The sequence below is a fragment of the Mya arenaria genome, chromosome 10 (assembly GCF_026914265.1).
Source record: "Mya arenaria isolate MELC-2E11 chromosome 10, ASM2691426v1".
Lineage (NCBI taxonomy): Eukaryota > Metazoa > Mollusca > Bivalvia > Myida > Myidae > Mya > Mya arenaria.
Window position 1 is genome coordinate 74,224,795 of NC_069131.1, and position 17,724 is coordinate 74,242,518.

General features: G+C 39.9%; 1 protein-coding gene across 1 annotated transcript; it reads right to left on the bottom strand.

Moving 5' to 3' along the window:
* Positions 1-812: 812 nt before the first annotated feature.
* On the bottom strand, positions 813-17,716 carry LOC128205354 (uncharacterized). The gene is given in 5 exon segments (XM_052906928.1): positions 813-9,533; positions 9,535-10,988; positions 12,169-12,378; positions 13,605-13,675; positions 17,619-17,716. Coding segments are annotated over 3 exon segments (8,997 nt in total). The 5' UTR covers positions 12,287-12,378; positions 13,605-13,675; positions 17,619-17,716; the 3' UTR covers positions 813-2,108.
* Between the last annotated feature and the right edge of the window lie 8 nt (positions 17,717-17,724).

Sequence of the window (17,724 nt, forward strand, 5' to 3'; positions counted from 1 at the left end):
AACACATTGATAATCACAATATTGTATGGCAAATTATCTTGTCAAAATTTATAAATATGACACTCTTTTTTAAACTTTTACAGTAGAAATATCTTTTAAAGAAAGCCAGTTATAAATGCGCTCTCATCATCAAAATGAGCGAGAAACATTATACACTTAAACAAAAAACAAAATTTATGCAAACAGCATTTTGTTCCAAGTATACATGTTACACTTAAATGCAGTATCTGGGTTCTAAGTTAGACTTAAGTGAATGAGGTATGATGAAAAATAAGCACTAAATGGATGTAATTTGGTAGAATGCGAGCCATTATATGGTTAACAGTGAAATAAAAGGGAAAACAAAAAGAATATAAATTTCTACCAGTACTCTTCCACATGTCACCTCTATAGTATTTTGTGCCAGAGAGCATAATTGAAATGTGAGGAAAATTAAATTCTAAGAAATGTCAATTTCTGTATCCATAAAAACCAGCCTAGAACATTTAGACATTATATACTAAATACTACAATAGACAATTCACAGTTATTCTCCCCAGATTAGAATTAGAATTACTGAATGCATACTATAGGTCGTTTTAATGGACTTAATGGAACAAATTTTAAGTATTGTCCTCGATTAAAAATTCTTACTAGATTTTTATCACTTTTCTCCCCTGCGTAATATTTGTCCTAGCGTATTATCTTATCTGTCCTAGCTTAATATCATATATTTCCTAGCATATTATTTTATCTGTCCTAGCTTTTTATCTTCTCTGTCCTAGAATATTATCTTATCTGTCCTAGCTTTTTATCTTATCTGTCCTAGGATATTATCTTATCTGTCCTAGCTTTTTATCTTATCTGTCCTAGAATATTATCTTATCTGTCCTAGCTTAATATCTTATATTTCCTAGAATATTATCTTATCTGTCCCAGCGTTTTATCTTAACTAGCATATTACCTTATATTTCCTAGTATATTATCTTTCCTAGTGTATCGTACAGTAAAATTGGGTTTATTTCATGACTTGGCCCTATCTTAATGTATCGGATACCCAATATAAAGTATCCACTGTTATTATGCAAGTTAAGATTTATATTACAAGTTTTAAAACTAAAAATAACATTCATGTACCCCCTGTACTGTAGTACTTATCTATTTCAGCTACATTTCTACAAATATGTTAGTTGGAAAAAAATGCCCTAAATACCATTTGTATCATTGTGTCATAAACATGTTTACAACGCCTCTCCAAATTAATTAAGTAAATTAATATTTCAGCAACACAAAAACCTTACTACATATAGTTGTTAAAAAACAGCTAAAATGTTTACTGGTACCATAAAACTGCATACTTGAGCTACAAGCCAAATTCACACTGACCATTGACCAATTTGTGTGTATTTTTACTCCTAAACATTTAAATCATGCACAAAATCACATGTACGGTACTTAATATTGACCCATACTTAAAATGAACCTTCTAAAATTAAACTAATTCAATGTATCTTACATCCTCCATGTACAGTTACAAGTCCATCTTAAGATATTTCACCACTGCATAAAAATCTTCATCAAAAAACAAAATCAGAGCTAAAATCCATAATTTCAAAATATAGGTGTTTTCCATTACATTCATTTTCTTTTAATAAATCTGTTTACTTTCCATGTATAGCATCACTGCACAATATTTAGTGATGACAATGATTATTGGATTGGTATTAAAACTAGGATTCCATCTATCATACTGTCGCTACTTTAAAATAATAGTATTGTAATGAATAATTAAACCTTTATATGTAATAATGACACTGACATTTTAAACATCGGTATAAAAACGTAAGGGAAGACAGTTTGGCAATTGAATCAATATTGAAGAAAAATAAATCTAACAAATTTCAACACTTTGAATTCATTTCTTATTTCATTCAATCAAAAAATTCTTAATCAAAATCAACAGTTTGAAAGCAATGCAAATTTCATTCAATCAAAAAGTTATCAATCAAGAAAAGCAACAAATAAAAGAAGTACAATTACAAAAATCAAAATAAAAAAGCTCTAATAAGTACATGAAATATAAAGGCTTAACATATTGCGTCAAACCCCCTAGATGTAAGTTATGTATGCTACAATGCGTCAAGATCAGGACAATCCTCCCATGAATGGCTGACAGAGTGCTCAGCAAGCTCTGTTTCTGTCGTGTAAAGCTCCTCGCACACTGTACACCGGTACATCTCTGCCTTGTGCTTCTCAAAATGATTTTTCAAGCTCGCCTTGTACGCAAATGTCTTACTACACATTACACACTTAAATGGCTTCTCTGCACCAGTATGCTGACGCATATGTGTTAAGAGTAACTGTGGACGGGCAAAATCACGTTTACAGAATTCACAATGTTTTAATCCACGTTTAACTATGTCCATTGCAGCCACTTGGGCTTCATCAACAATTACCATATTTTTCTTGTTTTTACCACCACTGCTTTTATCCCCAACACCTACCTTATCATCATCATCATTCTCACCACCTATACTCATGTTTTTGTCATTTGCATCTTTATCTTTACTGAGATCACTTTTTTCGGAATTTATTTCAGCTTTTACATTCTCTATAACACTCTGAACAGCACTTTCTAAACTTTTACTTTCATCCATTGATGAGTTTATTTTACTTTTATCTAAGTCATTCATATCCTCTTCTTTTTCCACTTTAACAATATCTTCACTGAACTTTGTATACTTTGCATCTGGTATGGTATCTTGACTGGATTCGTCAGTCAAACTCATCTTTCTTTTCCCATTTTTCTCAGAATCATCAACACCTTTTCTTTCATGCCTATTTTCCCCATGAATTGCAAGAATGTGCCGGTTAAGTGAGAATTTCATAGAAAACGGCCTGCAGCAGTAATTACAAAGGTATGGTTTCTCCTTTGTATGCGTTCTGATATGATTAAGCATAGAACTTGGGGTACCAGTAATTTCTGTGTCACATTCGGAGCATTTTCTCGCCTTATATCCTCCATCAATTCCATACTTTTTGTAAACTTTCTTTAATTTTTTCAATTTCTCCGGCGTCTCTCCATCCACATCATCTTTTTTATCACTTAAATCTGGAGACATCGACCTCGACTGATTATTTCCTACTTCACCATCTTGGGCCTCTTTCCTCTCATCAATGATCCCCAGCAGGGCCTCCTTGACCAACTCGGTATTACTCTTACCCCCACTTTTCCCCGACGAACTCCGACTGACAATATCGACTCCCGATGCCGAATCTCCATCTCCCTCCTTTCCTTCATACTGCTGATCTGTTACCTCCATCCCATACTTTATCTTAAATTCTTTTGGATTAAAGTTTGGATCCGCCTCCTCTATAGTCAACACAGCATACAGCTCTGGCTCTGGCTTCCCCGTAAGGTGTTCAGGAATAATGCCTTTCACCTGACGCTGTTTGAAGCAAGATTTGATATGGGTGTGGGTGTTACACTTCTGAGAGAACCTCTTGTTGCACAGGCCACATCGATACGGCTTTTCACCAGTGTGTATCCTCATATGATGCCGTAACCCCGCCAGGCAGGACAATACCTTTTTGCATTCCGGGCAAGTCCGCTGAGCAACCTTTTCCTCTTCTGACATGGTCCTTGACGATGATCGTTTCTTTGTAGGGTCAAGTTTAGGCTTGGATGGTGACGGATCTGGAGAGGGTTCCCTTGGAGGGGCTGGATGCATGGAGATCGTACTCGCTTCATTAATGTGACCCATAACAGGAATGGTGTGCTCATTAGCAAGTGCTGACTTGGGTTCTTCTTTCATTTTTGACACAATAGGGGCAGCTGGCTGTGTGGACATGTCCTGAGGCTTTGTGTCAAACAAGGGGTCTTCAGAGAGTTGAAGGCTGGAAGGATCACTTCTGTTAGAAAACACACTGAAGAAGTTTGGCAGAATGTTTCCTGAACTAGTTGAGGTCGTTGAAGGCAGGCTAGATGGGATTGATGGGAGAGGTTGTGGTGAATTTAACGCTGGCGAAACTTCACTTGAGCTGTAAGCTTGTAATGGGTAAGGTCCCTGGTAAGGCTGTTGCAGGGATGGGTCCATAATGCCTCCATGACTGGCAGGCGGCTGCTGGAAGATGGGGTTAGGGTATCTGCTGTAGTCCACGGGCATGCCCTGATGTATACCAGGGTCAGTCATCTGTTCATAGCCTGGAAAACCCTGCCCAGACGGATACATGCTTCCAGGACGATGCTGGGAAAGATCCATCGCCATCTCATAGTTGGAAGACACTTCAGTGCTTGCGCTGGATTGAGTTGGCATTGGGCCCGACTGATTACTGTCTGATAAGCCATGCATTTGTGGAAAACCTGGTAATTCTGTTTGATCAGGTGTCTGTGGTAGACTGTCCTGGCTTCCTGATAACCCAGCAGCAGCAAGAGCTGCTGGATCTTCTTTCTCATACTTCTTTCTGCATGATTTTGTGTGTGTGTTCAAGTTACTTCTCTGAGCAAATGATTTCTTACACAGGGCACATTCAAAAGGCTTCTCTCCTGTGTGGACTCGCATATGAGTGGCGAGGGAACTGGAGTAGGCAAGTTCCTTGTTACAGATGGGACACACCGTGACTTTAGTGTTCTTTGGGGATGTGAGTGGATTTGAGCCTTTTGAGCTTGAAGGGGTCTGAGGTGACAGTAGACCACTGTTGGCTGAGCAATTGCTTGGAGGTGAGGACAGAGCAAAAGCTCCGGAGGAATTAGCTTCCTCAAGTTCCAACTGACATGGAGGCTGACTTGATTGGTCAGAAAGCTGTGACTGGCTGTTTGGACTTGTAAGTGTATTGATACCTGGCATCAATTGGTTACTGCGTCCTGATTGGCCAACATTTACTTCAGAGGCTTGCAGCTGATCATTAGGGACCAAGCCACTGACCATTGCACCAATTCCAGGCAGAGAAGCAGATGTTGTTAGTTGGGCTGCAGTAGATCCTGCAAGAGTTGTTGTAGGCTTATCTGATGTCTGCTGGTTGGAAGCCATGCTGCCCAGGTGAGGAAGGTATGCATGTGGTGTGCTTGTTGCTGGTAATGGCTCAGAGGCATTGAACGGAGTAACGCTGCTCTCTAATGCACCTAGACTGGAATCTTGCTCCACAACAGCTTTGTCGCCAGAGAAAGCAGTCGGTCCTGGAAATGATTCTCCCGCCCAATCTGCAACTCCCAGTCCTTCTTGTTGCATACCTAGCAGATCGTTGGCAATGTTTGCTGGTAGACCCTCAGAATCATGATGAAGCTCACCATGGCTCGAAACAGTGGGAGGAAACTCAGACTTGACCACAGGTGACTGGCCTGGCATATGCAGAGGGTTTAAAGCATGGGGAAAGCCCTGTGGCATAGGAGGCTTTTCTTGGAAGCCAGCATAGAATCCTGGACCATGGTTGAGTGGGCCATACCCTGGTATTGTTTTCACAGGGCTGCCACTGTAAGCCTGTGGTGGTGGGGTGGGGTATAACCTGGGCGGAGTGCCCGACATGCTGCTGTGTGGAGAGGCACTTTGGTAGTTATACATGGAAGGCTTCATACTAGCCATACTAGCAAATTCTGGTGGCTCAGACTTTATGGGAAACATGGTTGGCAGAGGTTGGTTTGTGTATCCTTTGTATGCCTGAGATGGTAGTTCATAGGGATTGATGCTTCCTCCCTGGCCAAAAGCCATTTTTGGACTAGCAGTTATTGGTGACTTCTTTTCTTTCTTTGGTGTTTTCAAACCAGTAGGGACACCGTCATTTGAAGTTTCTGATAGGTTCAATGACATGCCTCCAGCCTCGGCAGCTTCCTTGTGGTGCTTTACAATGTGCTGTTTCATGTTACCCTTGAAGGTAAAGGACTTGTTGCAAAACTGACAGACAAAAGGTTTCTCACCGGTGTGCAGTCTGTGATGAGCCTTTAGAGTCGCTGACGACGAGTAGGTCTTGTTACATATGTTGCAAACATGAACAGCTTTGCCCTTCTCCCCTGGGTATAAGCTTTCAACTGGTTCAGTCTCTTCTATTGACATTTGCTGGCTAAACCCTGGGCGCTGCAGGGCTTTTGGGTGATCAGAAGGAGGTTGATTGGCTGGGTGGCCCTGAGACGGCGGACCAGACTGTGGATGTGAGCTGTGGGATGCTGGGACTGATGCAGAGTTTTGTGATCTGCCAACTAAAGCAGCCTGCTGGCTATGAGCACTTGCAATCTTTTCCATATACTGTCGTAGCTCATTATGCTCATCAGGGGTTAAAGCTGACCAGTCACCGTTGTGTTGTAGAAATTTCTGGTAGGCCAAATGGACTGCATGATTCACGTCAGTGTTTCCAGAATCACCCTGGCCTGACACAGTGCTTGGAGCGCCACCTTGTTTCGAATGTGAAGGATTAGTGACCCTAGAGTTCCCTTCAGCACCAGGGGTGTGGGAAGGCCCAGGTGAGGTAAACTCCTGATGCTCTTTAATTTCTGCATTGCCTTGTACCTGAGGCATTGCTCTATCGCCATGCTGGTTAGGATCCAATGCTCCTGGGACAGGGGCTGTACCAAGAGGGTTGGATGTGTACCCTTCAGTAGGGGTGCTTGGTATTGATGCCGGTTTCTGTTGTCCCTCTCCATTCTTGCTCTTGTGAATGTTCTCAATGTGTCGAGTTAGGCTGAACTTCTGCGAGAAGACTTGGTTACACACATTGCATACATGGGGACTTGTGCCTTTATGCATCTTCATATGGTTGGTATAGTAGCTGGCAGAAAAAGACTTCTTGCAGATATCGCAATACTTGGTAGGGTGTTTTCTCTCCCCCTGAAACTCCTTAGACTTCTTATGCTTCAGGACCGCGTCAGTGTTGTATTCGGATAAAGGTGATTGGGCTGACAAGCTGGGTGCTTGTCCTTGTTGTGGATGCCCTTGCATATGGTTGGGATCCCCAGGCATGTAACCCTGGCCTGGGTAGACCCCATATTGAGGTAAATCTTGCATAGATGTTTGGTTTTGCTGGTAGGGGTTGCCGTATTGCTGCTGTGGCGCCATACCTGGGTGAAATTGGTCATACATGGGTTGTTGGTTCTGGTAAAAGCCAGGGTGATTTGGAGGGTATTCACTGAACGGGCTTGCAGCTGGGTTAGGCCGTGGGCTCATTTCCGGTGTCAGATTTGGAGGCACTTCACTCGTAGGGCTCTCACTGTAAATCTGATTTTGATTTTGATGAGAAGGCACATTGTTAGGCCCTGATGTGAATAGAGTATGCATAGGAGGTAACATTGCAGACTGACTCTGCATCTGGCCAGCATGGCCTGTGATCTGTGTGGAGCTTGAGTTTGGTGGAATGTTCACATTGCCTTGGATCTGCCCCGGAATCCCTGACATTGGTTCCACTTCTTCTTCTCCCTCTGGGTACGCTTCTGCCACATTCTCCTCCATTTCTTCACCTCCCAGGCTCTTCTGCTGCTTGGTCTGAGTATGTGTCAACATGTGGCGGGTACAGTTGCTCTTGAAAGCGAATGTTTTCTTACAAAAAGAACATTCAAATGGTTTTTCCCCAGTGTGGGTTCTCATGTGAGTCTCCAGTGTATTCTTGCTAGTCAATTTCTTCCCACACACTGGACATTCACACAAAGTCTTCCCATCTTTTCCACTCAAGTCCAATTCAGCATTCTCACCACCCTGGGGGAAAGCTTGCGGATGAGAGTAGGGAGGCAGGTTTCCGGGATACATGTTGCCAGGCGGGTAAGGGGCTTGTGCTCTGTATGAGCCCGGGCTTGGTATTGAATATCCTGGCATGGGGAGAGGTGGACCAGGGTAGTTTCCAGATTCATGCATACCATGGTGCTTTCCTTGTGCTCCTGCTAGGTTCGGATTCTGAGCCCCAGGGTAGGGGTACGGCTGACTGGTAGGGTTGGGCTGATATGGGGGTGGGGGAGGCAGGTTAGCCCCGGGGTAGTAGGCCTGCCCCGGGCTCCTGTTGCGCTGAAAGGGGTTGGGTTGGCTTGATGAACTGAGATCATTGAGGTGATCATTGGAAGACATGAATTCCTGACTACCCGCCAGAGTTCGATCCTTCATGGTAACCTCCGCCTCACCTGAGGCTACACTGTTAATAATCTTGTCAAGGTTACTCAAACTACCTTCAGACTGTGAAGCACTAGCACTGACACCTGCGACTGGTAATGCTCTGTCACCTTCATTATCAACCCCAACAGGTTTGTGTTCATCAGTTATGACATCTCCACACTCATTGTCAACACTTTGTTCAACAGTTCCATTAGTTTGCTCGCCAGCTACATTACTTGGTTCAATACCTTGTTCACTTGCTACATTGTATACACCATGTGTGACTTCATCTGTAGCATTTTCATTTAAACCTGCTTGTGCTTCACTGAGCGAGGCACCATTGGCTTTGTTACCACCAGCCTCCATGTGATTCAAGTCAACTCTTGAGCCATTTTCATCAGCAACTGCACGCACTTGAGACACTTCATCGTGATTTGCCACTTGCTTAACATCCTGCTCGGCATTTATCTGCTCAATAATGCCATTAACCTTCACAACACTCTCGCCAGCTTCAGTTTCACCTCTTTCAAAGGCTAAGTCATTTTCATTTGCCATAGTGTTTATTACAGATATGTTATCATTTACATTAGACTCTTGTGCAATCACTGAACCTTTATTGACCATAGTCTCCAAATCTACATCTGTTTCTATCAGTTTGATTTCTAAGAAATCGTCTTCATTAAGGTCAAAAATATTTCCTTCAGAACCATTCAAAGAATTTTCTATTTCAATATCATTACATGAGCCTTGCAAATATTGAGCAATTAAGTCCTCGTTTGCAAACCTTCTTGCTGTGTCACTTACAACAACCTCTTCTTTTTCGACCTTATCTGGCACAGAAATATTGAAAACTTCAAAACTTTGGTAATTTCTGTTACTATCTTTCACTGATTTATCATGTAATGTCTTAAAGTGAAACTCATCAACTTTAGCTTTTTTTAAATAAGCACTACCATCGGACAAGCTTAATCCATCTGAGTCACATTCCTGGCTAGAAGAATTTGTTTCACTCGCTTCTTCAATTTTTTTAGCTCGCCTTTTCCGAGAACCATTACATGGGTATTTTACCGGAAACGTAGGTTCCAAATCTGCCTTCGTTGGTTCAATTTTATGCCTATTCTGCAAATGAGTTTTCAAATTCCACTGTTTTGTAAATGCATGATTACACACTTTGCATATAAATGGTTTTTGTCCCTCATGTACCATTAAATGATTAGTCAATCCATATGGAGTGGTCAGAATCTTTCCACATACTTTGCATTCAAAACCAGTATCAGGCACAGATTTCTGCTGCACTATTTTTCTTGGTTGTCTATATTTCACAGAAATATCCGAACCAACAACAAATCTGTCAAAATCACTTTCAACTGACTGACAATCAGCATAGGTATTTTCTAGTTTCCTTTCTTTCTTTCTTCTTCTTTCTTCAACAAGTTCTTTGATTAAAATTATTTCCTTATTTTCACATCTTGCAGTCCTAACAGGTGTTTTTTTCTTTAACAAAAACTTCTTCGTTCACTTCAGCATCACGGACAAAGCTGCCATTCAATATATCCTTTCTTATTTTATTAAGTTTCTTAAAAGACTTGTTTCCCCTGTTTCTAAGTGTCATACATGAAGGAACATTCACTGGGTCATTAATGCTGCTCTCTTCATTTAAAAATTTCTCATTCACAAACACATGATTAATCTTCACAACAGAATCTGCAAATTCACTGTCACTGTGTTGCGTTTTTTCAGTGTCATTTACAGCACTAGGAATATCACCATCTATTTCATCAAACCCTCCGACCACACTTACAAGTTTCTCTTTAGCAGCAGTTAGGTTATCAACATCATTGATATGTCTGTAGTTTTCATCATTCAGAGCTTCAAAATTATCGTCCACTGCATTAAGTCTTTCACTTATAGCTTCAATACTGTCATCAACTGACTCCAAGCTTTCACAAATAGCACCAATACCTTCGACAGTGTAGTGATCGTCAACTAAATCACCTTTATCAAAAATACTGCCCACAGAGCTACAACTATCAAACAGTTTTTCATTCGCAGCTATTTCTTCAAACCTTTCTAAGTCATTATCTTCGGTCACTTTTGACAAATTTGGAATGTTATCATCAGGTTCTACTTTATTCGTTGCTGTCACATTTTCCTCACTGTTAATTTCCGTGCAATCTTTGCTTGCAATTGGTATTTCATAGGTAAACAGTTGCTTTCCACTGCTGACAACTATGATTTGTGATACTGTCGAAGTGACTGGTTTTGTTTCAATAGATATATCACCATCAATTGTTTTGCTTTCTTCAGTGGGTTTCAACAACGTGACTGGCTGACTAACAGTGAATGAGTCACACTTAACCGGTGATTGGGCAGGCAGTGAAATTCCTGGCCTTGTGAAGGTAAATGCATTGGAAATGACACAATTTTGCAAAGTTTCCGCAGTCTTCAAAATGGTTTCCTTTGCGTTGATTTGAGGTATGTAAACCAAGTCTTTGGTTACATCTTGAGCAGGTGGCGAGGGAATGGGAGACACAATCTCAGAATAGGAGGTATCCTCCGTGTGTGGAATATCACTAGACTGAATAACAGTTCTCAACTTCAATCCTTTCTTTGCCTTATTATAAGGTCTCTTACTTGCTGGCTCACCAGTCAACACTTTTTCCTGAGTTAAATTTTCTGAGACAGATGTCTCGTTCACTACATTATTCTTATCCGAGAAGTCGGAAATATTCTCCGCCTCTCCGTTAACTTCAGCGTATCCTCTCTGTGAAGCTAGGAAGTTCTCCTTCCAGGCGCGTTGAGCCGCAGATGAGTCAAATCCAACGTCATGAACATGCGCCTCGTGTCTCTGCAGTTCACGTTTGCGACAGCCCTTTATGTGACACGTGTAGTTCCACTTGCGACTGAAGGCGTGACCACAGACTTCACAGGCGTACGGCTTCTCTCCTGAAACATACAAATGTAATTAAAAAAGGTTACCAATATAAGTAAGTACAATTGTGAAGACACATATAATCTCATATGTACCGCTCTAAGAAGTAATATTTTCAACATTTCAAGGTTCCTGATCTAAAATTCAGTATGATAAAATTAATGTCTGCTTATTTTATGAATGAACTCACAAGTCAAACATACTCATATAAATCCACTGACATTTAAGTGTACTGTATCAATTATTTATCCACTTCAAAATTTAGTTATTTAAAGAAATATCTAAAACAAAGCGCCCTAAAAACAGCATACCGTAATATTTTATTTATTTCTATTCTTTATAAATCTGAACATGTTGGTCTGTTAAAAGAAGTATTCTGGAGTGAAATATTTAAAATTTTGTTGAGCAGTAAATAATACCATGCTGGAAGAAATATGGTGCAGTCTGTTGCAATTTTACTACTGCTGACAAAAAAGCTTATTTCCACAGTAAAAATATTAATTATCCTATTAATTATCCCATTTAGTAACTTTATTTGAATACAAACTATCATTTGTCTGAAAAACAATCACAATGGATTGCATAAACAAGGGATTTATGAGGTGGAAGATTCATTGCCTTTGGTACTGACAAAATATTTTAATATTAAATGGCATGACATCAATTTAATATTTCATTCGAGGTATCATCCATTTTCTTTAGAATGATTTTAAAGGTACAATTAATAATTATGAACACATGGTTTCACTTTAAACCATATACAAATGAAAAGTTCACAAAACAGAAATGTTCCAGGACCAGGAGTAAGATCAGGGGCAGAACAAGGACCAGGGGCAGGGGTTTTTTTGCACACAAACAAGTGGAATAGCTTGGAAATGATTTAATCGGGATATATGGGGCTTGTTACATCAGTGGGTATTGTCACTGGATACATTGGGCTTGATACATCAGTGGGTATTGTCAATGGAGATTTAATGAGCGGCCTGTGATCAATACATGGTACACCATTACATAGAATTCCAAGCCAATTCCTTTCCTACAGAATTTTACATTTGTATATTCATTGAATAAGTAAAAATTAAGGAATCACAGTTTGTGCTGAGGTTATAGACGTGTTTGTTTCTAATTGTATGTCAATCTGACATTATTTTGAATAAAAATCTTGGGTGCTTTCACGTTACATATTTCCTTTACCTGTATGTAGCCTACGGTGAATATTGAGCCCTTCGGATGTGGTCAGCACTTTATCGCAGTCCTCGCATCTATATTCGCGTTTCTTGCGCCGCTGGTGGTCCATGTGTCCATCCGACATTGGCAGGTCGTTTTGACAACCATTGTACACACGGTAACACGACAGGCGGGTGGATTCGCTCAAGCATGAAGGAGATCGGGGGAAAAAGCAGGCTGAAAGAGAGATATTTATGAGGATGTATCTATGTGGCAACTTGGGAAAAGGCAAGCTGAATGAATAGCATCGTCAGATAACCTACACTACTACGCTAAGCTTTATTGTGAACTCTGGGCAATTTGGCTAAGAAAATCTTGAAATCATGAATAATTAATGAAGCAGTTTCATTGGTTCCGCAAAGTATCAATGCCAAATTTGCCAAAATGTGCATAGACACTCCTAGAATTATCGACAAATCAAGGGTTCCAGGGATCTACAGCAAGTTGTAATTTCGGTTCCCTATCAAGAATGCGCTCATCACTATAATTAGATGTGCAGGTTTTCCGTGGAAGGATATCACAGTGGTATCTTATTTAAAACAGATTCTAAGGGAAAGTATCATTAAGCTTTATTGAACAAGACTTTGTGTGTATGTTGACCGTGTGCCATTAAACATTAGAATAAAATGGTTTGGTTAAGGTTACATCCTTTTCAAAAACAGTTGGGGTAGGTAGGCTTTTTTATTTTATTTTTTTATAAGGCAATTTGTAAGAACTTTATTGTCATAATAGGAGAATTGTGCTAAAATAATCATCTTTAGAAAACTCTTAAGTTTTAAACTACATATTAAAACACACATTTTCTTGGCTTGTCCCTGTAGTGTTCATTGTATTAATATTCATATAATTAGTATTTGCGACTTATTTTGGGAAAAAATAATTCATCCCAAGAATGGAAATAAATGGACTTTACAAACTGCAATGGGTCAGAATATTTGACCTGTGGGATGCATAGAAACAGACAAACCGGTAATCAAGCAATCTATTAAAATGAGCACTGAGCACATTAAGTGAATGCCAGCACTGATCTGTCTTCCTCTATAGATCAAGAGGCATATCTTTACTATTTTAGCGGGCAGAATGGGTCTTACATGTACATACATGTATGAGACAATATTGCTATGATAAACAGGTGTTTTATGTTTCATATAATATCCTTAAATGTGTTCAAATTATGGCCATGTTTTAGTATGACAACCACAACGCTCCCTCAGCTACACCAAGGTTATGACAATACCAGTCAGTGAATTTTGACTTCAGTATGAACAAGCCTCATTCTAACACTAAAAGGAGAAGCCCTGCTATATAAAATTCAAAGCTTAAAATGAGCTTGAAGCATTTGACCAGTGCATTACCTGGAGTTTATCCTACGATTGAAAGTAAGTATTGTGGACAACACCTACCTATTATACAGAATACAGCAGCAGTAGACTCGGGATCTTAGTTCAGATAAGGCACTCACTTATCCAAGCTCCTGAAATAAAAAAAAAGTCATGTATGTTGAAATATGTGCATGTATATTCATAACAGTCACTCACACTGTACAATGTGTGCTGTTAAAAATATAAATTCTTGTATTTCTCTTGACCTGAACTTGTATAAAACAAACGTTTCTACAACAACTTTAACCAAAACTATCCAAAAAAACAGTCTTCAACATAACCCATTTGCTCAACATCAGGGACAAGAAGAACCCACTTGCCCAACATCATGGACAAGAAGAACCCACTTGCCCAATGCCTGGGACAAGTAGAACCTGCATGCCCAACATCTGGGACAAGTAGAACCAACATGCCCAATGCCTGGGACAAGCAGAACCCACTTGGCCAACATCTGGGACAATTGAACCCACTTGGCCAACATCTGGGACAAGCTAAACCCACTAGCCCAATATCTGGAACAAGTAGAACACACTACCCCAATGTTTGAGACAAGAAGAACCCACTACCCCAACATCTGGGACAAGTAGAACCCACTAGCCCAACATCTGGGACAAGAAGAACCCACTAGCCCAACATCTGGGACAAGTAGAACCCACTAGCCCAACATCTGGGACAAGTAGAACCCACTAGCCCAACATCTGGGACAAGTAGAACCCACTAGCCCAACATCTGGGACAAGTAGAACCCACTAGCCCAACATCTGGGACAAGTAGAACCCACTAGCCCAACATCTGGGACAAGTAGAACCCACTAGCCCAACATCTGGGACAAGTAGAACCCACTAGCCCAACATCTGGGACAAGTAGAACCCACTAGCCCAACATCTGGGACAAGTAGAACCCACTAGCCCAACACCTGGGACAAGTAGAACCCACTAGCCCAACACCTGGGACAAGTAGAACCCACTATCCCAACACCTGGGACAAGTAGAACCCACTATCCCAACACCTGGGACAAGTAGAACCCACTAGCCCAACACCTGGGACAAGTAGAACCCACTAGCCCAACATCTGGGACAAGTAGAACCCACTATCCCAACATCTGGGACAAGTAGAACCCACTATCCCAACATCTGGGACAAGTAGAACCCACTAGCCCAACATCTGGGACAAGTAGAACCCACTAGCCTAACATCTGGGACAAGTAGAACCCACTACCCCAACACCTGGGACAAGTAGAACCCACTACCCCAACACCTGGGACAAGTAGAACCCACTACCCCAACACCTGGGACAAGTAGAACCCACTAGCCCAACACCTGGGACAAGTAGAACCCACTAGCCCAACACCTGGGACAAGTAGAACCCACTACCCCAACACCTGGGACAAGTAGAACCCACTAGCCCAACACCTGGGACAAGTAGAACCCACTACCCCAACACCTGGGACAAGTAGAACCCACTAGCCCAACACCTGGGACAAGTAGAACCCACTAGCCCAACACCTGGGACAAGTAGAACCCACTACCCCAACATCTGGGACAAGTAGAACCCACTAGCCCAACACCTGGGACAAGTAGAACCCACTACCCCAACACCTGGGACAAGTAGAACCCACTAGCCCAACACCTGGGACAAGTAGAACCCACTAGCCCAACACCTGGGACAAGTAGAACCCACTACCCCAACATCTGGGACAAGTAGAACCCACTACCCCAACACCTGGGACAAGTAGAACCCACTAGCCTAACGTTTGAGACAAGCAGAACCCACTTGGTCAACATCTGGGACAAGCAGAACCAACTTGCCCAACATCGGGGATAAATATAATCCACTTGCACAAAGTCGGGGACAAGAAAAAATACTAGTAAGAATGATGCCTGTCAGAAATTGGTTACAAGATTAAAACTATCCTAGTGAAGACTTTGTTACATGCTTTTCACTGTTTCTCTCATTTACACCTATATCACTGCAAAAAAATAATCACAGCAGAAGCAGAATCGATTCTGTCATTTCCAGTATGACCCTATTTGACTAAAAGTTGGCGCCATTTTCTAAATATATATCACTCATCAGTTACTCTAAATGATTTATGAGCATGAAAATATTGAAATAAGTGTAAAAAGTGAAAGGAATTTTAATGGTTTTAATTAATGAATCATATAAACACACATTATTGCAAAATAAATTATAACTTGACACTTGATTATACTTGAGCTTTAGTTTACAAGCTAGGAGTTCTGAAAGTTTCTGTTTTTCTCATCAAAGCCATTGCCCAAAACACAAGGAGCCAGAGTTTACTGCTAAATATGCAAGGGGGAAAGGGCCCAAGCTTTATGCTGAAAACACAAGAGAGTGTATTGCTCATTTTGCAGGAGTGTTTTTAAAAAGTTAACTTCCAAAATTTCTTCAAGGGAACAGGGTTATCATCATTTTGATAATAAATCACACATCTGTTTGATGGATGCAAAGATCTTTTAATGTAAGCGAATCCTCTGTTGCCCTGGTAATGAAATTTTAATGACATCCTAGAGTTAGCATGGGAATCCAGTGTATTTCTTTTGTTATTGAGACAATAACATTTTGTCACTGACATTGTGACACTGTGCTAGTTGGATTATTTCATTATTTGTCACAGGGTTTACTTGGTTGGAATACACCTGTAACAACATCTGATATAGGATTTTAAATGCTGTTGTAACTATTTGTTTAGCTGTTTTTAATAATAAATTTAGTCAAGCTTGAATTCATATCAGTCAGATCAACTACATACATTTTCATTGAATGACACAAAGATTGTCAGGCAACAAAAAACATTTTAATGAACAAGCAAGAATGCAAGTATACAACTTGGCTTAAAACTTAACAAATCCTGTTAAGTAAATATAAGATATTTTAACATCATAAAAGCCTTGGAACACAATGTGCTAATTTCAACCCCTGGATTATACATGTACAAGAATGCAGACATTATGGGTAATTTTAGCAGAAATAAATTATCATTTTACGATCAACAATATGATACTTACATAACATATGTTTTTACTATAATTACCTAATATCAATTTAAAATTATAAAAGAGGGAATGTTTGTGTTAGGCTATACCAAAATAACTTTTTTGTTTAGTAAATTATGACCAAAACAAATTTGGGCAAGTGTGAAAATTATATGTAAACTTAAAACTTTTCCATATTGTTTGAAAACCAAATTTCCTAAGAAAATATTTTTTTTAAGGATCTAGGTTATTCATAATTTTCTTCAGAAAATGCAGTATATCTGACAAGCAAATATCCTTTTAATGTGGCGGTATCAATTCGTCAAAAAAAAAGAATCAGAATAGTCAATAAATTCAAGTATTTAAATAAATGTAAAGGATATTTATTAATTAAGAAATAGACATCTTTTGTGAATATAATATCAGTTACAATTTTAATCACAATTTTGTTCAGGAGTATCTGTATCTGTATGGTTGGCAGCATATGGTCACTTCTGGCATAGCACACTGCCGGTGGAGCCACCTTATTGGCGTGTTAGCTGGCCTAGAAGCCCTCAACCGCACCCTCAACGCTTCACTAGGGGTGAGTTTGGGTAAGTACATTAGTAACCATGTCATTGTTTATTTGATGTCAATAATAATGTAAATGCCCAGATTTAAAATAAAATATAACATAAAACAGAATATAAAATGGATGAGAAGAGTGATCTGGTGATGTCCCAGACAGTAAACAAGACCAAATATGTAACAAGCCTAAACATGAAAAACAATTAAACATCACTTAGGCTATTTTAAGGAGCTTAACTTACAAAATTTGAAAGTAATATTGTTTCTTAGCATTCTCGCATACATGTGTGTACATTTCCTATAGCAACAGAGATGTTTTATCATTTAAAGTTGACATGGATGCGTATCTTCGGAATTTTGGCAAATTGGCAAAACTAGGTCACGCTTCAACTCAATATTTCTCCACATACACGTACAAATCAAAGTAAATTCTACAACAAAACAAAGAATCAGTGTCACAAGTCTTAACTTACCATGATTATTTTCGCAATTTTAATGAAAAAGTAGTATTAATTACAAAAAATCGGTGATTTGTTGCGATTGAGTTGCAAGATAACCTCCACAATGCAAATGGCGAAG